This window comes from Oryx dammah, unplaced genomic scaffold (genome assembly GCF_014754425.2).
Source record: "Oryx dammah isolate SB20612 unplaced genomic scaffold, SCBI_Odam_1.1 HiC_scaffold_11, whole genome shotgun sequence".
Classification (NCBI taxonomy): domain Eukaryota; kingdom Metazoa; phylum Chordata; class Mammalia; order Artiodactyla; family Bovidae; genus Oryx; species Oryx dammah.
This window is the reverse complement of record NW_024070195.1, coordinates 47,014,939-47,035,155: the sequence shown is the minus strand read 5'-3', so window position 1 is coordinate 47,035,155 and position 20,217 is coordinate 47,014,939. Positions and strand designations below refer to the sequence as shown.

Below are 20,217 nucleotides of genomic sequence, written 5' to 3'. Positions count from 1 at the left end.
TGTGTGTGTGTGTGTGTGTGTGTGTGTGTGTGTGTGTGTGTGTGTGTTTCTCTCTTGCCCACAAGCTCGAGAACAGATCCATCTAAATGAAGGTTTCAGTCCCTGCTGGGTGACAGGTCCAAGGACAGTGTATGCTGGCAGAGGAGATGTTGTGACTTAAAGGCCATTATTTTAATAGGAAATGTCAGGAGCTGATGGTTATTAAGATTGCTGGTATTGCATTTAATTAGGAAGTTAGGTATTTTTAGCATTGGAAACTATGTGAAACAGAAATACATTTTTAGTTAGGTCTATACTAACAAACTGATTACATCCTGTATAAAAGTAGTTTTAATATAACTAAAGGAGAAAAAAGTGAAATGAATGCTATGGCTTTTTAATGAAATAGAAATGTGGATTAATTCTAAAATGTGAAGACTTCCTTGGTTCGTACAGAGGAAGAAGACTCCTCTTAAGGCAGCCAAAGAAATAGAAAAAGAGAGGAATGTCTCCAAGGAGAACGAATTCCAATTAAGCCACAGCATAATTTTAGAAATTAATTGTGTGATTAAGAGTTTTTCCTGGCACGTGGCGATGTCTTCCTCACTGATGATCTCAACAGGTAGTGAGGATGCGTTTTCATGAGGGCTAAGGAGTCTCCCTTTCTTTGCTTTTACCAACAACATCTTGCAATCATTTGTCTTTTAACAATAATATAGACACACGACTACTACAAAATAATCAGTCTTTTCTACGTTTTCAATACTAACTTCTGCTTATATTCTGTTGTATGATGAATATAATTTGGGGCACCCAGTGGGTTCATTGGAAATCTTTTAGGCCAACAGCACGTTGTTAGCAGTGTTATTTTTCAAATCACCGTTGGCTGTCCTGCAGGTAGTCTGATACCACTGGGCTAGAATGCTGCTTTTCAAAGTCAGTGGACGAAATGAGATTTTTAGTTCCACATGAAGCACAGAAAGACAAGACCCTGGGACCCAGGTCGAGGCCTGGGTTTGGAGCCAGGCATGGGACCGTGTCCCATGGATGACGTTGACCTTCCCGGCTTGCTCTGATCGCGGGGAGGGTGATGAGTGTACGGAGGTTTTATGAGCTGGACAGGCGCCCGTGGCTTTGTAAACTTCACTCTTTTCTGGTCCAGGCTGGAAGCCAAGGTCGTATCTTGCATTGTTCCCCGTCATGGATGCTGCTTTCGTGTCTTAATTTAATCGAAGTCCATTAAAGGCAGTATATGGCGCCCATTTGGTGCTTCAGTTCGCAGTTTTGTAGTATTATGAACTACTACCGTGGCTAAATCAAAACCTGGTAATATGGTGTTTAGTCACTAAGTCGGGTCTGACTCTTTGTGACCCCAGGGACTGCAGCCTGCCAGGCTGCCCTGTCCTTCCCCGTCTGCTGTCCGAGGGGCTCTCAAAGTATTCTCCAGCACCACAGTTAAAAAGCATCAATTCTTAGGCACTCAGCCTTCTTTATGATCCAGTTCTCACATCCATATATGACTACTGGAAAAGCCATAACTTTCACTTTATGGACCTTTGACAGCAAAGTGATGTCTCTGCTCTTTAATATGCTGTCTAGGTTTGTCATAGCTTTTCTTCTGAGAAGCAAGAAATGCTTGCTTGCATTAAGAAATTAAATGCTTGCTTTAATTTCATGGCTGCAGTCACCATCTAGAGTGATTTTGGAGCCCAGGAAAATAAAATCTGTCACTGTTTCCACTTTTCCCCCTTCTATTTGCCATAAAGCGATAGGACCTACCTTGTTCGGGACTGAAACCTGTTGACTATCTTGAACATAATTATAAAAAGAAAAGGTTTGGATGTTTTGAAGAGAATAGGTAAAGAAGAGATGCTTTTTTGTAGTCTATTTTTCAAGTTTTAGGATAGTCGGTAGGGCCATCGTTGGTATAGGATATTTTTATAAAACCATGATCACTTTTACATAAATTCATTCATTCGGAGACATCTATATACTAGGTCAGCTATTAGGTTTTGGAAGACACAAGGTGTTAAAACCCTGTCTCTGACTTTGGGAAACTCACATTCTAAAGAATACTCTTTTTGGAGGTACCTTTAAACTTGCTTCATTTCCTATTAACCTGTGTGAGGTGAATAAGCTGTCTGTGTGGCTTAGACTTCAGTCCATTTTCGGTGAAGCTCCTGTTTCGAACACTGGAAATTTCTTACCATTAATGGCAACTAAACCTGTGGGAAAATTTCCCAAAATGACCCTTTGGATGTGAGTTCTTTGGTCTCTTAGATCAGCTGTAGGATCTGGTACTCAGATCACAGGTCCCAAGCTGGTCCTTTTTCGTTGAACCTTTGGACATAGCAATGGCACCCCACTCCAGTACTCTCGCCTGGAAAATCCCATGGATGGAGGAGCCTGGTAGGCTGCAGTCCATGGGGTCACTAAGAGTCGGACACAACTGAGCGATTTCACTTTCACTTTTCACTTTCAAGCATTGGAGAAGGAAATGGCAACCCACTCCCGTGTTGTTGCCTGGAGAATCCCAGGGACAGGGGAGCCTGGTGGGCTGCCGTCTATGGGGTCGCACAGAGTCAGACACGACTGAAGTGACTTAGCAGCAGCAGCTGCCTGTATATTATCACAGCTTCTTGGATATGGGAGTTAATTGAGGAGATTTTTGCCATCGGCTTTAGGCATTTGCTTTTTGTTGTTGTTGTTGGAGGCTAAAATAGAGGACCTTTTAAAACCTTACCCCTTATATCTTCATTTATTTGCTTATTCATTTACTCATTTATTCCAGAAACTTCCATCAGTGCTATGTGACCAGCGCTGGGTGAGGCAGTAGTACCGAAACTTGGATAGTGTCGATTCCTAGTTCACACGGAGGTTCCAGTTTGATAGAAGAGACAGGTCAATGCAGTGATATTCACAGGGCAAATCTGGGAGCTCCTCGGGGCAGTGTCCCAGGCTGGGGTGGGAAGAGACAGGGAGGCCCCCAGGCTGAATGTTCAAGGTAAGAGCCAAGCTCAGGGTTGCCTGCCAAGCTCAGTGCGTAGAGATGCTGGGGCCTTGGGTCCAGGAAGAGTGAATCTTTGAGGGATAGCTGTGTCGTGGGCCACGCCTGGAACTTGAGGTGGATAAAGATGAAACTGAAGATAGAAGTAAGGAATAGATTTCCGTGGGCCATGGATAGAAAGTTCCAGTATCCCCTTTATTCTGAAGCATGAGGAAACCATGAAAGATTTTCAGAGATGAGTCATGAAGCCGGGTGTGTGTCTTCCATCAAACGCGCTGGGGACTGTATCGGGGGAGAGCGTGTGGTTAGGAGGCTTTTTCCAGTGAAGTGAGAGATCGTCCTCCTGTGATTCAAAAATACAGAGCAGGAGCCCAAGTTTAAACAAAGGTGAAGCAGCTGAAGTTGTCAGGGCTGGCTGCCTGGTTTGCAGACGGGAAGGAGTGGGGAGACACCACCTGGGGACCGTGCAGCCTGGGAGGAGGCCCAGAGCCACCCCTTCCCCGGACCGGGCCCAGCCCACCCCACGGGAGTCCTCCCCGCTCAGCTTTCCTTACTCATCTTTGGCACTCACCAACCACTTCCTGCCTTAGACCAGAAGACCCAGTGGCTAAGCTTTGTATCTGTGTGATCTTTGTGTTTTTCATAATGCAGCAAGCTCTTTTGAAATTGGTTCGATGTTAAATAACTTCTGTTTCATTGATGGAAATGAATATGACTCAGCATTGAGTCAGGATGTGCTGAGAATCCTTAATTATCTCCTTACCTGGAGTCTGAAATGGCCCCACAGGGTTTTGTTGCTTGTTGTTTCTCATTTGTCTTTGTTTTCTGGAGGTTGTGGGGAACTCGGCCTGAGGGTGGAGTGTCTGAGGATCAGGACTGAGGCTGTTTATCGTGAGCAGATGCTGAGGGTCTATTCCAGGACTGAATCTGGATGATCCAAGTGACTGCTGGTTCCTAGTGCCGCTTTATACCTGGCCTGATTCTCAGAGTTCTGGTGTCAGTTTCTGCTGATGGCAAATCTCTGTCCGATTTCGCTTTGTCTTACCGTGCACCTTTTTTTCCATGCTGCAAATCTGTTATTCAGTCCTACTGAGTGTAATTGAGACATTTGATTCTCCAGGCTCTGCAGGGACAGATATCAAGTCAGCAGGTGGCTGTAGAGAAGCTGAAGAAAACAGCTGAGGTGTTGTTAGACCCCAGGGCATCTCTCCTTCCCGCCAAGAATGACATCCAGAAAACACTGGGTAAGTAAGTGTGCCATGTCCTCGCGTCTGGTCTCATGCGCGTGTTCTAAACGAAGGTCTCCTAATAGACACGGAGGCATCGCTCGCTAGTACGTTCCTGTCACTTTCACTCTGGAACAGCTCCTCCCAGGCTGAGCGAAGACCTGCCCTCCGTGGCCGGTGTGTTGGCGTCTTGGGAGTGGGGACTGGTTGTGTGGTTTGCAAAGAACATACTTAAGTTTTAATTTAGACAATATAGCAAAACTTTTAAAAAACTTTTGTAGTTGATTAACAGTATTTTGTTAGTTTAAGGGGTACAGCAAAATGATTGAGTTATACATGTATCTATACTCTTTTTCAAATTCTTTTCTCATAGGTTAGTTATTACACAATACTGAGTAGAGTTCCCAGGGCTGTACAGTAGGTCCATGTGACTATGTACTTTCTGTACGGCAGTGTGTGCTTTCTTGATCCCAAACTCCTAGTTTATTCCGGCCCCTAGCATTTCCCGTTGGGTGACGTTTGTATTGTATGTCTGTTTCTGTTCTGTGAATAAGTTCATTTGTATCAGTATTGTTAGGTTCCACATATAAATGACGTCATGTATTTGTCACCCTGTCTGACTTCGCTCACTGTGATAATCTCTAGGTCCATTTGGGTTGCTGCAAATGGCATTCCCCTGTTCTTTTTATGGCTGAGTAACACTTTCACTTTTCACTTTCATGCATTGGAGAAGGCAGTGGCAATCCACTCCAGTGTTCTTGCCTGGAGAATCCCAGGGACGGGGGAGCCTGGTGGGCTTCTGTCTGTGGGGTCGCACAGAGTCGGACACGACTGAAGCGACTCAGCAGCAGCAGCAGCAGCAGCGGCAATCTTCCATCATATATGTCTATTGATGCTCTATCTTCGTTAGCCATTCATCTGCTGGTGGACGTTTAGGTTGTCCCCCTGTCTTGGCTAGCATAAGTAGTTCTCCTCTGCACATTGGGGTGCATGTATCTTTTCAAATTATGGTTTTCTCTGGATATATACTCAGGAATGGGATTGTTGGATCGTACGGTAACTCTGTGTTTAGTTTTTTTGAGGAGCTATTCTCCCCAGTGACTGCACCAAATTATATTTCCACCAACAATGTATGAGGGTTTCCTTTTCTCCACACTCTTGCCGGTGTTTTATTGTTTGTGGACTTTTTGGTGATAACCATTCTGACCAGTGTGAGGTGATAACTTCATTGTAGTTTTGATTTATATTTCTCTAATAATTAGTGATGTTGAGCATCTTTTCATGTGATTTTTGGCCATCTGTATGTCTTTTTTATGGGAATGTCTATTTAGATCTACCCATTTTTTTATTGAGTTGCTATTTTTCTGATATTGAGCTGCATAAACTGTATATTTTGGAGATGAATCCCTTGTCAGTTGCTTCATTTGCAAATATTTTGTCCAATTCTGTGGGTTGTCTTTTTACTTTGTTGATGGTTTCCTTTGCTGTACAAAAGCTTTTAAGTTTAATTAGGTTCCATTTGTTTATTTTTGTTTTGTTTCTGTTGCTGTAGGAGGTGGATCCAAAAAGACACTGCTGCAATTTATTTCACAGGCTCTGCCTGTGTTTTCTTCTTAGAGTTTTATTGTATCCAGCCTCTTTTTTTTTTTTTTTTAAATATAGGTGTTTAGGTTTATTGCATTTCATTAACACACATATGTTATTTACCCTAATATATTTCCATAAAACTCACCTTTAGGTTTTTTTTTAAAAATTCTATTTTATATTTTAGTTGATTAAAAAAGAAATAATGTGCAGTAATCAGAGAAAGTAGACCCCAGCAAGATTCTTTTGGTTGTTGGGATTGGGCTGAGCTAGATTTTCAACCTATGGCCTGGAGCAGAAGCTTGAGAAGTCTTGTCAGAGTGGGGGCTCGGTGATATGAGGTTGAAATGTTCCCGCTTCTCCTCTCCTGGGGTCTTTCGTGGTCCTGGAAACTCTGTTCAGTTACATGATACTTGTGCATCCTCTCACAACAGATGGTGACTTTCTTGAGGACAGAGCTGTGATGCTACCCTTGGTATCTACTCACAGTGTTTAGTTTAACTGCACAGTAGATTATCAGTTAATGACGCTAATTGTCTCACTGTATTTTTTGTTTTGACTTTGCTGCTTTTCCTGCATTTAACATGTTGTTTGACATTATTAAGTATTTCTTGGTGTGAAAATTTCTTGGTGTTCAAGGTGGATTTAGAAAAGGTAGAGGAACCAGAGATCAAATTGCCAACATCCTTTGGATCATAGAAAAAACAAGAGAATTCCAGAAAAACATTTTTGCTTTATTGACTACACCAAAGCCTTTGACTGTGTGGATCACAACAAACTGTGGAAAATTCTTCAAGAGACAGGAATACCAGACACCTGACCTTCCTCCTGAGAAATCTGTATGCAGGTCAAGAAGCAACAGTTAGAACTGGACCTGGAACAACAGACTGGTTCTAAATAGGGAAAGAAGTACGTCAAGGCTGTATTTTGTCACCCTGCTTATTTAACTTATATGCAGTGTGCATCATGAGAAACGCCAGGCTGGATGAAGCACAAGCTGGAATCAAGATTGCTGGGAGAAATACTAATAACCTCAGATTTGCAGATGATACCACCCTTATGGCAGAAAGTGAAGAACTAAAGAGCTTCTTGATGAAAGTGAAAGAGGAGAGTGAAAAAGTTGGCTTAAACCTCAACATTCAGAAAACTAAGATCATGGCATCTGGTCCTGTCACTTCATGGCAAATAGATGGGGAAACAATGGAAACAGTGACAGACTTTATTTTCAGGGGCTCCAAAATCACTCCAGATGGTGACTGCAGCTGTAAAATTAAAAGATGTTTGCTCCTTGGAAGAAAAGCTATGACCAACCTGGACAGCATATTAAAAAGCAGAGACTTACTTTGCCAACAAAGGTCCGTCTAGTCAAAGCTATAGTTGTTCCAGTAGTCATGTATGGATGTGAGAGTTGGACCATAAGGAAAGCTGAGCACCGAAGAATTGATGCTTTTGAACTGTGGTGTAGGAGAAGACTCTTGAGAGTCCCTTGGGCTGCAAAGAGATCAAACCAGTCCATCCTAAAGGAAATCAGTCCTGGATATTCATTGGAAAGACTGATGCTGAAGCCGAAGCTCCAATACTTTGGTCACCTGATGCAAAGAACTGACTCATTGGAAAACACCCTGATGCTGGGAAAGATTGAAGGCAGGAGGAGAAGGGGACGACAGAGGATGAGATGGTTGGATGGCATCACCGACTCAATGGCCATGAGTTTGAGCAAGCTCTGGGAGTTGGTGATGGACAGGGAAGCCTGGCATGCTGCAGTCCACGGAGCTGCAAAGTGTCGGACACGACTGAGCAACTGAACTGAATTGGTGTGAAGTAAAAATCCTAACACAGCAAGTGATTAACAGACCTTTCACCACAACAGAGCTGGCGTTAAAATATGAGTTGAAATTTTAGGTAAAGAGAAGGATGAAGCTTTGCTCTGCTAAAGTCACTCTGTCTACTTAATATTCCCTATACGGGAATGGAATCTAAAAAACAGTGGGGGTGTGTATGTGTTAGTCACCCACTAGGGAGGCCCAATATATACATATATATTTATGTATATGTATGGATAACTGATACACTTTGCTGTACTGCGGAAAGTAACAAAACATTATAAATCAACTATACTCCAATAAAAATGAATTTAAAAAATAAAACCACTCTGTAGAAGAGACACCTTTTTCGTTTTTACAGACATTCAGAATCTTTAAAAAAAATTTTTTTTCAGATGACTTATTTCCAGCTGTATACAATATGCTTCTTCTGACTTACAAGAAGAAATGCTTCATCTTATTTATGATTTTGTATTTAAAGAAGCAAGAACCCTGGAGGCAAAATATCAGTAATAATGACCATAAGGTCTGTATCGTTTCAAGAAAATGTGAAAGAAATATATGAAATTTTATACTTTTTCTGTTACAGTATTTCTTTCATGGATTTAAACAATGATGTAGTGCAGTTTCTTTTTTATCAGCTTTTTAAATTGCAGTATAGTTGAATTGCAGTGTTGTATTAATTTCTGCTGGACAGCAATGGTTCAGTTGTACCTGTATATGCATTCTTTTATAATGTTCTTTTCCTTTGTGGTTTATCACAGGATATTGAGCACAGTTCCCTGTGCCATGCAGTAGGACCTTGTTGTTTATCCATCCTGTGTACAAAAGCTTACGTCTGCTAACCGCCCCCAACTCCATCCTCCCTGACCCCCACTCACTTGATTGCCACCAGTTTGTTCTCGAGAGACAGTCACAATCTCCTGATCACACATTTTGTCCTGTACTTTTCAGCATGTGTATATAGATACTCAGAGATGCATGTGTATTTATACATTTCAGATGTTACTATCTTAACATATTATGTGCATTATGATTATAAGACACAAAAAATGTAATATGTTAAAATATAAGATCAAAATATGAGTGGAAGTTACAGCATGTTGCTCCTCTGTCCCAGGCACTAGTTACTTTGCTGCTGAAAGGACTTGCGTACAGGGACTTCGGGGAAAAAAAAAGACTCTTACTGTGTGTAATTCTGTGACTTGAAGTACTTTGACATTTTTCCCATTGTTAAGTGTACACAATTCACTTGCATTTGTTTAAAAATATGTGTTACATTATTTAACATAGGTTACATTGTTTTAAGAGTAAAACTTCTCTCTGGCATAGTTTGCTAGGAATATGTGAAAGTATATTTAAGATATAAGGAGTTTCTGTAAGATCTGGTTGACTTCTAAGAGAACCAACCACTTTAAAAAGTAACATTCTAAAAGTAAATTTTGTTTGTACGTTTTTCTAGCATAATTTTTAGTTACTAAAATTAAGAATTTAGTGATGATATTTTATTACTAAGTCCAAAAGTAAACTACGCGTTGATTAAAAAAATTTTTAATTGACGTAGAGTTGATTTACAATGTTGTATGTGCTAAGCTTGTTAAAATAGTGACCTTATTTGGGAAATCACTTACCACGGCTAAACAGGCAGGATGGTGCCCTGGGGAAGCTGCCCATGTGAGAAACGGCACACTTGCCAGTTGTGGCCTGTAGTTCGGGTGACCTGCTCTGTAACTTTCACAGAATCATGAGCTTGAACCTGCTCCTGTCTGCCCTGGGCGCCTTGGTGCATATCAAAGACTGTGCCCTCCCCACCCCTTCCCAGGGCCTTCTTAGTGTTTTGATAAAAGGAGCATGACTGACTCTCTCATTCATCCCGGCTTGACCTCTCAGTCAGGTGAAAACTTGTCCAACTGTTTTCTCATGATGTAGTATTCAGTTCAGTTCAGTTGCTCAGTCATGTCCGACTCTTTGCGACCCCATGAATCGCAGCACACCAGGCCTCTCTGTTCATCACCATCTCCCGGAGTTCGCTCAGACTCACGTCAATCGAGTCCATGATGCCATCCAGCCATCTCATCCACGGTCGTCTGTTTCTTCTCCTGCCCCAATGCCCTCCAGCATCAGAGTCTTTTCCAATGAGTCAACTCTTCGCATGAGGTGGCCAAAGTACTGGAGTTTCAGCTTCAGCATCATTCCTTCCAAAGAAATCCCAGGGCTGATCTCCTTCAGAATGGACTGGTTGGATCTCCTTGCAGTCCAAGGGACTCTCAAGAGTCTTCTCCAACACCACAGTTCAAAAGCATCAATTCTTCGGCGCTCAGCCTTCTTCACAGTAATATTAGAGCAAACAAAAATTATACGGAATATGTTCTGTGGGCCAAACATAAGAATATAAGGTCATAGTGTATCAGATGATGGCATTCAGAAATCATTACAATTTTTTGCAGAGTCTTGGACAGTAAGTGATAATTGATGATTGTTTTCCAGAGAGACAGGTTGTGGGGAGGAAAGGAGAGAGGAATACAGTAAAAACCATTGTTCTTTGAATTTTTCATTGGTCTGCAATATAGAATATAGGATATTAAAATGTAGAGCTTTATTTTCAAATGAAAACTAGCCAGAAAGTTTTTTTTTTTAAGCATCTTAAGTCTTCAGAATGCAAACTAAGTTCATCTGATAGGTCAGCCTGTTAACTCTGTTTTTCTTTCCTTCCCTTTTGGCCTGCTGTTAAATTTATCGAAGAAGTTCAGTGTTAACCTTAGAAGCGTAATCTCGGCCTCCTTCATTTAATGTGGATTTTCGTTGTTGTGTGTTTTCTGTTAACATCTGCCCTTTGCCACCTTCTATGCATTTGAGTACTTTGCTGAGGATGCAAAGGGTGACAAAACCCAAGTGTGTATGTGTGTGTGTGAGAGACAGCAAGAGAGACAGAGATTGAAATGATTTTTATGTGTAAAGGTGAATTCTGAATAAATCCTTAGAAGTGTGTGTTTTTCCTTGGAATTGGCTCTGTGCAGCTGTCACCTTCCTCACGTAGTTATGAGGTGTGGCTAATGTGGAATGTCACATTGAGAAACCACCATGTGCTTCAACGATTGGCTGTCTGGAACGCGTTCATTTCTCTGGGACAGTTCAAATGTTTACACATCCCCAGATCTCTTCAAATCCAGATGATGTACACACGTATACACTAGTCAAAAATCCCCAGCTTTTTATTTTCCACTGGGATCTTTGCTTTCTGTTTTCAGGTTTTGTCGGTGCTCTGATGGTGCCAATATGAATTTGCTGCTTAAATCTTTTCTTCTTCTTCCAGTTCTAGTCTGGGGATTTTGTGATTCTCCTTAGCATATTCTGGAAAGGAATGGGGCAGAGAGCTCTTAGTGGTTGACGTTCCCTGATTCTTTTGGACTAGATGACATTGTCGGGAGGTACGAGGACCTGTCCACGTCTGTGAGTGAGCGGAACGAGAGGCTGCAGATGACGCTGACCCGCTCGCTGAGCGTGCAGGACGGCCTGGACGAGATGCTGCTCTGGATGGCGGGGGTGGAGCGCTGCCTGCAGGAGCCGTGCCAGCTGCCCTTGAGTTCCACTGCTCTGCAGGATGTCATCAGTAAAAGCATCGTAAGTGACTTCAAACAAGTAGACCGCTATTCAGTGGGGAAAAGACAGTATCTCAGGTTATTTAAAAAGTGTGGATGCTTTCATGCACTGCCCGTCTCAAAGCCTTTCACTCATCCTCACTACACATTTTCATCCCTAAAATTCATATATCCAGGCTTTTCTCATGTGCAGGCATAAAATCTATATATAAAGCGTTAGTGTAACATTATTTGTTCTTTTATATATATATCCTCCTCAACATATAGTCTTGAGTTGTAAGCCTCATTCAAGATGGCAGAAAGCACAACCCTCTAATTTTCTTTAGGGAAAAACAGACTTATTTTTCCTGGGAACTTGAACCTGTATACTGTTGGGTTCTCTGGCTAAAATAGCACTTGATATTGGGTATACTCAAAATAATGGTAGGAAAGTTACTAAGAGGGTAGATCTTAAAAGTTTTTATCACAAGAAAAAAAAATTGTTAACTAGGTGTGGTGATGGACGTTACCTAGACTTATTGTGGTGATCATTTAGCAATATTTCCAACTATCGAATCTTCATGTTATTTGCGCATGTGTCTGGCTCTTTGAGACCCATTGGATTGGAGCCCACCAGGCTCCTCTGTCTATGGGAGTTTTCAGACAAGAATACTGGGTTGCCATTTCCTTCTCCAGGGGATCTTCCTGACCCAGGGATTGAACCCACATCTCCTGTGACTCCCGCACTGCAGGCGGATTCTTCAGCTGCTGGGGCATCGCGGGAGCCCCATATGTTGTCCAGCTGAAACCGACTTACTGTTTAACATTATTGTAACATAATGTTATATACATATATGTCAGTTATATCTCAGTTAAAAATTATATTGGAAAAAGTGTAATGAGCTCCAAAGATGGGTAGATTTAAGATGAATGTAAGGCATAAAGAGATGTTTCCTGAGTAGAGCAGCGTGGAAAGTGGTGCCTGCACAGTCACGCGTGCGAAGGAGCATAGGGCTGCTTGTACCTTTCCTGAGCGTCGCTCGTGGCAGAGGGCGTCTCACACGCCGAGCCCTGTTTGTTCGCCCGGCTTCAGCCTGTTGCCCAGGAGTTAATCAGATCAGTCTTGTCTGGCCTTTGGAAACCCGGCAGCGTGGCTAATCCCTGGGCTGCAGGAGATCCCGGGGTCGCAGAGTGGCAGCCACCTGCCGCGTCTCCAGGGCAGCCGGCCAGCTGTCTGCAGGCTCCGGGGTTGGCTTGGGGGTGGGGTGGGCTGGGGCTGGGGGACCCCATCAGTTGGTCTGTCACTCCCGCTAGCTTCCTTAGTCACAGGTGGCTCAAGCTTCTGTTGTTACGAATAGTTATCTTCGCAAGTCTGTGACATTGTTTGTAAACATCATTCTGTGACGCACGTGGTCTCTGGTTCATTTCAGATGCTGGAGCAGGACATTGCAGGGCGGCAGAGCAGCGTAAACGCCATGAATGAGAAAGTGAAGAGGTTCACGGAAACCACCGACCCGTCCACCGCATCCTCGCTACAGGCCCGCATGAAGGACTTAGCCTTCCGGTTTTCAGAAGCAAGTCACAAACACAAAGAAAAACTTGCCCAAATGGAGAAGCTCAAAACCAAAGTGGAGCAGTTTGAGAACCTCTCCGAAAAGCTCCAGACATTCTTAGAAGCCAAAACCCAGGCTCTCACTGAGGCAGATGTACCTGGGAAGGATGTTACTGAGCTGTCTCAGTTTATGCAGGTATGGCTTCCGTGGAACTCACAAGGCTGATCAAGTATATCAGCAGCCAAGACAAGCACATACATTTACGGGCAGAATTAATGATCAACAAGCATCATTTAAATTGCTGATGGATTGGAAAAGATCCGTGCTTTTCTCCTTTAAAAACTTGAGAGCCCATCTCCTCCTTGAGGCCTCTGCTCATTGCCCAGAAGTGAACCCCATCTCTCATTTTCTGTATAGCATAGATACTGCTACTGCTGCTAAGTCACTTCAGTCGTGTCCAACTCTGTGCGACCCCAGAGACAGCAGCCCACCAGGCTCCCCCGTCTCTGGGATTCTCCAGGCAAGAACACTGGAGTGGGTTGCCATTTCCTTCGTATTCCAGAACTCAGAGTAGAACATAGAGTGCATTTTTAAATTAAAGTTTACCGTATTCTCTTTCAGACCGCCTACCTGTGTGTTGGTTTACACTTAGGTCGTAGGCAGGATCGTTCTGTGACATTCTGAGTAGGGTCGTTTGCGTCCATACCTACAACTTGGTGGAGTGCCCTTTGAAGATCTGGAAACATCCTATATATCGTTTTATTTTTCTTACTGAAGTCTAGTTGATTTACAGTGTTAATTTCTGCTGTACAGCAAACTAACTCAGGTTTATGTGTGTGTGTATGTATTGTTGTTGTTCCGTCACCCAGTCAGATCTGACTCTTTGCAACCCCATGGCTACAGCATGCCAGGCCTCCCTGTCCTTCACCATCTCCCAAAGTTTGCCCAAGTTCATGTCCATTGCATCGGTGGTGCCATCCAGCCATTTCATCCTCTGACGCCCTCTTCTCCTTCTGCCCTCAATCTGTCCCAGCATCAGGGACTTTTTTCTAGTGAGTCAGCTGTTCGCATCAGATGACCAGAATACGGGAGTTTCAACTTTGGCATCAATCCTTCCAACAAGTGTTCAAGGTTGATCTCCCTTAAGATTGACTGGTTTGATCTCCTTGCAGCCGAAGGGACTCTCAGTCGTCTTCTCCAGCACCATAGTTTGAAGGCATCAATTCTTTGGAGCTCTGACTTCTTTATGATCCAGCTCTCACAACTGTACATGACCACTGGGAAGACCAAAGCCTTGACTATACAGACCTTTTTGGCAGAGTAATGTATCTGCTTTCCAGTACACTCTCTAGGTTTGTCATAGTTTTGCTGCCAAAAAGCAAGCATTTTCTGACTTCATGGCTGCAATCACTATCTGTAGTGATTTTAGAGCCCCAGAAGAGAAAATCTGTCATGCCTTCCACTTTTTTTCTCCCTCTATTTGCCATGAAGTGATGGGGCTGGATGCCATGATCTTAGTTTTTTGAATGCTGAGTTTTAAGCCAACTTGTTTGCTCTCCTCCTTCACCCTCATCAAGAGGGTCTTTAGTTCCTTTTCACTCTCCTCCATTAGAATGGTATCATCTGTGTATCTGAGGCGGTTGATGTTTCTCCTGCCTGTCTTGATTCCAGCTTGTAACGCATCCAGCCCAGCGTTTCTCCTGATGTGCTCAGCGTATAAATTAAACAAACACGGTGACTATAGACAGCCCAGTTGCACTCCTTTCTTAATCTTGAACCAGCCAGCTATTTCATACAGGGTTCTAACTGTTGCTCCTTGACCTGCATACAGATTTCTCAGGAGACAGGTCAGGTGGTCTGGTATTCTCATCTCTTTAAGAGTTTTCTATAGTTTATTATGATCCATACAGTCAAATTCTTTGGCTTAATCAGTGAAACAGAGGTAGATGTTTTTCTGGAATTCCCTTGCTTTCTCTATGATCCAGCAAATGTTGGCAATTTGATCTCTGGTCCCTCTTCCTTTTCTAAACCCAGCTTGGACATCTAGAAGTTCTTGGTTCACATAATGCCGAAACTTAGCATGCAAGATTTTAAGCATGATCTTACTGACGTGCGAGATGAGTGCAGTTGTCTGATGGTTAGCACATTCTTCAGTATTCTTGAGAATTGGGATGAGGATGGACCTTTTCCAGTCCTGGGGTCACTGCTGGGTCTTCCAGATTTGCTGACATATTGAATGCAACACCTTGATGGCATCATCCTTCAGGGTTTTGAACACTTTTACTGGACTTCTGTTGCATCCACTAGCGTTGATAATAGCAGTGCTTCCTAAGGCCCACGTGGCTTCACTCTTCAGAATGTCTGGCTCTGGGTGGCTGACCACACCATCGTGGTCATCCAGTTCATTTGGGTCTTCTTTACACAGTTTTTCTGTGTATTCTTTCCATCTCTTCTTGATTTCTTCAGCGTCTGCTGGGCCTCTACTCTTTATGTCTGTTATTGTGCACCTCTTTGGACAGAATGATCCCTTGGTATCTCCAGTTCTCCTGAAGAGATCTCTAGTGTTTCCCCTTCTGTTGTTTTCTTCTAGTTTTATACACGGATCATTGAAGAAGGCCTTCTTGTCTCTCCGTGCTGTTCTTTGGAAATCTGCATTTAGTTGGATATACCCTTGCCTTTCTCCCTTGCTTTTCACTTCTCTTCCCCCTTTTGCTATTTGTAAGGCCTCCTCTGATAACCACTTCACCTGCTTTTCTTTTCCTTTGGGATGGTTTTGTTTGCTGCCTCCTGTACAATGTCACGGACCTCCGACCATAGTTCTTCAGGCACAGTGATTACAAGTTCTGATCCCTCGGCTCTGTTCATTACCTCTGCTGCATATTCATAGGGGGTTTGATTTAAGTCATACCTGGCTGGCCTAGTGGTTTTCCTCACTTTCTTTAGTTTAAGCCTGAATTTTGCTGGGAGAAGCTATTGATACGAGCCACAGTCAGCTCCAGGTCTTATTTTGCTGACTGTTTACTGCTTTTCCATCTTTGGCTATTAAGAATATAATCGATTTGATTTCAGTATTGGCCATTTGGTGATGTCCATGTACAACGTCATCTCTCATACTGTTGTAAAAGGGTATTTGTGTATGTATACAAATACGTATGTTCTTTTCCGTATTCTTTTCCATCGTGGTTTGTCATCAGATACTGAGTACAGTTCTCTGTGGTGCGCAGTAGGACCCTGTTTCTCCTCCTGCATCTAAGAGTCTGCCTCTGCTGATCTCAGACCCGCACCCCACCCCTCCCTAACCCCTCCCCTTTGACAGCCACTGGCCTGTTCTCTGTGTCTGCAGCAACATCTCATGTTGATGTTTTGTAGGAATCAACATCTGAATTGCTAGAACGCAAGAAAGATCTGGAAGTTTTGCAGAATCTCTTGAAGGAGATCTCCAGCCATGGCTTGCCAGGGGATAAGGCTCTGGTTTTTGAAAAAACAAATAATTTGTCAAAGAAGTTCAAGGAAATGGAGGACACTGTCAAAGAAAAGTAAGCACCACTTAAGAAACTGAATTTTATTCCACCTGATACTTGTTGAAATGCATGATTTTTATTTCCTTACACAGATACCTGGAACAGTTTTGGAAACTTGAGAATAAGCATAGGGCTACTTTATAAGTACTTCTCTGTTGCTAATTCTTTTGCTGTTAAAATGAAGTGTATTTTTGTTAAATTATTTTTAGGAGGGAAAGTGAATTTTCCTTACATGAAAGTAGAAAGCATTATGTGAGGAACATGGTGGTGGTAGTGTTTCACTGAAAGCAGTCTAAACTTACTTTAGTCTAAAACTAAAACCTTCAGCAAAAACCTTGAAATAACCTTGAAAGATAGCCAGTGGCCATGGCTCTCTAGATTCAGTTCAGAAACTATGCATCAATTCAATATAGTTCTGGATGCCCTTTTTTAAAAAAAGTAGTTTGGTTTTTAAGGAGTTGTAGATCAGACATGATTCCATGAACAAACAAGGTAAGATACAAAAGTGAACCTAAATTAAGGTAAAAGGCTGCACAGGGTTGAGCCTTGTGACTGAGCTTTTACTGAGTGCTAGTTTAAAATATATATCTGGTTTTGCCAGAGTTCATACAGAAGCCCCCCCCACCCAAAGATAGAAAGTAACCATTTCTCTTTCAACTCTTTATTTCTTTAGAATTCTCTACCTAAAACCTTTGCATACTGTGGGAACTATTCACAGGGCTATCATTGCCATCCCATTTGGCTCACATTGCACAGAAGAAATAATCTTGGTTTCCCTGGGTAAATCTAGGTGGTTTTTTCTGTCAAATGGACCCAGTGGTAAAACCGCAAGGTCCTCAGTGATTAGTTTAGCAGCCGCGGACTCTGCCAATAATCCACACCCCTGCACGTGAGCACACACGATCCACAAAGTATCCAGGGGCCAAATCCAGTTGCCAGACCCCTCCTCAGAGCTCTGCATGTGCCAGGCTGGTGCCCTCCATCTCCGCTGCTGCGTGTCCGGGGAGCTCTGTGTACAGCTCACCGTGGAACTTTCTGAATACCTGTGGGGGAGGCATCCATTAAAATTCAGCATCACTGGGTTTCACCTTGTGTTTTAGAAACTCAGTCCTGTCCTCTCTAAAGACCCAATTTTTCGTTCAGTTGCCAAGTCATGTCCAATTCTTCACGACGCCACGGACTGCAGCATGTCAGGCTTCCTGTTCCTCACCATTTCCTGGCGTTTGTCTAAGTTCATGTCCATTGAAGACCAGTTTACCCGCCCACTAAATTGACAGCAGAGGATGAGATGGCTGGATGGCATCACCCACTCGATGGACATGAGTTTGAGCAAGCTCCGGGAGTTGGTGATGGACAGGGAGGCCTGGCGTGTTGCAGGCCATGGGGTCACAGAGTCGGACACGACTGAGTGAATGAACCGGACTGGACTGGACTGGACTGGGCTGTAATGCAGCATAAACACCACTGGGCGGCGCTGTGCTTCCCTCATGTCGGTGACTGGTGTTTCCCTTCTGGGTCTCAGCCCGCTGGCGTTTAGCACCATATAAAGCAGACAGATCAAAGCACACTGACTCTAAATCACGTTAAAGATGTTTATACGGCCTTTAGACTTTGTGTAGCACTGTAGAGAGCTGTTCCATATGGGCTACAGACATCATAACCGTTCTGTCTTGCTCTACGGACTCCACTGAGAACAGACAAGGGCTTCCTGATCTCACTTGCCACCGAGGAAATCTTTCCTCCTATATCTGAGGGTTGGCATGTGCATGGGCGAAGATTTTTTTTCTTAATGTTAAATCTGATATAGGAGTAATAATTTGTTTAATAGTTATGAGTCCTTTGGGGTACCTCCCTTTGTGGCTTAAATTTGTCAATGATGTTTGTGATCTAGAAAAGAAGTAGTATCTTCTTGTGAAGAACAGATGAGTACCTTTCAAGTCCTGGTTAAATCATTAAAATCATGGATAAAAGAAACCACAGAAAGAGTTCCCGTTGTGCAGCCTTCTTTTGGTGCAGAAGATTTGCAGAAATCTTTGGAAGAAACCAAGGTGAATCACTGTCCGTATTTGATACCAAGTTCTCATTTGCTGGTGTCAGGAAGGGCAGGTTTCCTCTTCATAGGAATAGGAACAGAGGCTTCTTATTCATGTTAGATCTTCACGAATATACAGTGTATTTTGGTGAAATTTGTAAACCATGACATGGGTTTAACCGAACCTTTTAAAGGACACAGACTTGTAGTCAATTTGCTTTTTTAGGGAGATGTATTAGTGAGTTGCTAAGTGCTCCAAGTAGTTTTTGCCCCATGTCTCTACTTAATTTCAGTTATTTTTTATACTGTTTCTGATCATGTTAATAAGAGATGCTTTTCTTCAATTCAGCATTTTGCCCTAGTTTGGACATAATCACTCCAACCAGTATCTGAAGATAGAAATTATTGTTATCTGACTCAGGTCTAAAACTTAGGACCAGTATGGCAAGGTTTCTACTCCAAATTTGTGGAGCTGTGTATTTTTTAAAATTCACTGAAGTTTTTACATTATTGTTGTTTGCTTTTGAGTGATATTTATCTAGTGCCTTTCTGTGATTTCACTATTTTTATTCTTTTTGTGATAGCTTTAGGTATGTATAATTTGAGTAGATATCCATGAGTATTTTGATTATTCATCATTTATATGCTTTATATAAAAATACAGGTATTTCTACTTTGAATCTTATTATTTAACATATGCACATTTATTGTTTTTCTTTTGTCCTTATATTTATTCCAGCTATTTATTGTATATTTGAAGCTCACCATGTAGTCTAATTTTTCTTTTTAAAATTTTTTTGGGTTGCTTGGATCTCCTTTGTTATGTACTATTTAAAGTTAAAAAGTGTATGTTCTATTTATTGATTCCAATGCTGGAAGAAAATAATAAGATGAGTTTTAGATATTAAAAAAATCATTGAAATTTTGATAATTAAAATTCACTATTAAGTGGAATTCTGAATTTACATTTTTAAGAACGGTTTCTAGTACATTTCTTCTTGTAGCTTGGCTGTCGCCTAGTACAGTTTGCAGACTTTCAGTTGACAGTTACTTTGGAACTCAGGGCAGCTGGGGCTGGCCCAGCTTCCACTGTGGCTGGGAGCAGAATTCAGGATGGACCCGACCCCGCTCCTCACTACCAACAGTGTTAACAGTCACCTGGGCTGTTGAAACGAATAGAGATGCTGTTCTTCTCTTCCACCCGCTCTCCCATAAGTCAGAAGCCACAATCGTCACTGTTTTAAGATATGTTTAAGACTCTGAATTATAATGTGTAACTTGGAAAAGATTACTAAGACTGAAAAATAATGTATTTTTATATCTCAAGAAATTACAAGAGAAGTGGAGCTTAAAAACACCGGAGATTCAGAAAGTCAGTGACAGTGGGAACTCACTATGTAACTTGATCAGCGCTGTAACCACCCCCGCGAAGGCCATAGCAGCAGTTAAGTCAGGTATGTGCGTTGTTTACATTTGTGAGAAAAGAATTGGGTCCACCCATGTTTATTTCATGTGTTTATGTTATTTCTTTTAATTAATGCATGAAATAACCTCAGAAATACAAATGGAAAGTGACAAGAAATAGGACATGTGTAAACACTGAATGCTGCCACACAAAAGTGTCTGTTCTGTTCAAATTTCAGATCTCTTGGGTTTCACTACGAATTAAAATGTAGCCAAATTCATCTGTAAGAATAAGGAGCATTATATTGGGAAAGGGGAAAGATTAGATTCAAGTTTGTTTGTTTTTACCTTCATTGGTGGAAATGTAGAAATTCTATTTGAAATATTTGATAAATACATCTGGTCTCCTGGGAAAGAAGGAAGTAAGGGGAGGAAACAGGTTTGCTTTTTTTTTTTTTTTTGTCAAGTGGACCTCTCTTAATTTATTCCCATCTGCTTTATTCTTTTATT

The 20,217-nt window shown here is 42.2% G+C and overlaps 1 protein-coding gene across 22 annotated transcripts in view; it reads left to right on the top strand.

The window, feature by feature from the left end:
- The window catches only part of DST (dystonin), a 514,228-nt gene that overhangs the window by 379,192 nt on the left and 114,819 nt on the right, over nt 1-20,217 (top strand). For all 22 annotated transcript variants that reach the window (XM_040249211.1, XM_040249210.1, XM_040249209.1 and 19 more), the window contains 6 exons: nt 4,107-4,230; nt 11,032-11,240; nt 12,628-12,945; nt 16,120-16,286; nt 18,163-18,319; nt 19,631-19,757. In XM_040249211.1, coding sequence (XP_040105145.1) covers nt 4,107-4,230; nt 11,032-11,240; nt 12,628-12,945; nt 16,120-16,286; nt 18,163-18,319; nt 19,631-19,757 — 1,102 coding nt within the window. The remainder of the gene's footprint in view (nt 1-4,106; nt 4,231-11,031; nt 11,241-12,627; nt 12,946-16,119; nt 16,287-18,162; nt 18,320-19,630; nt 19,758-20,217) is intronic.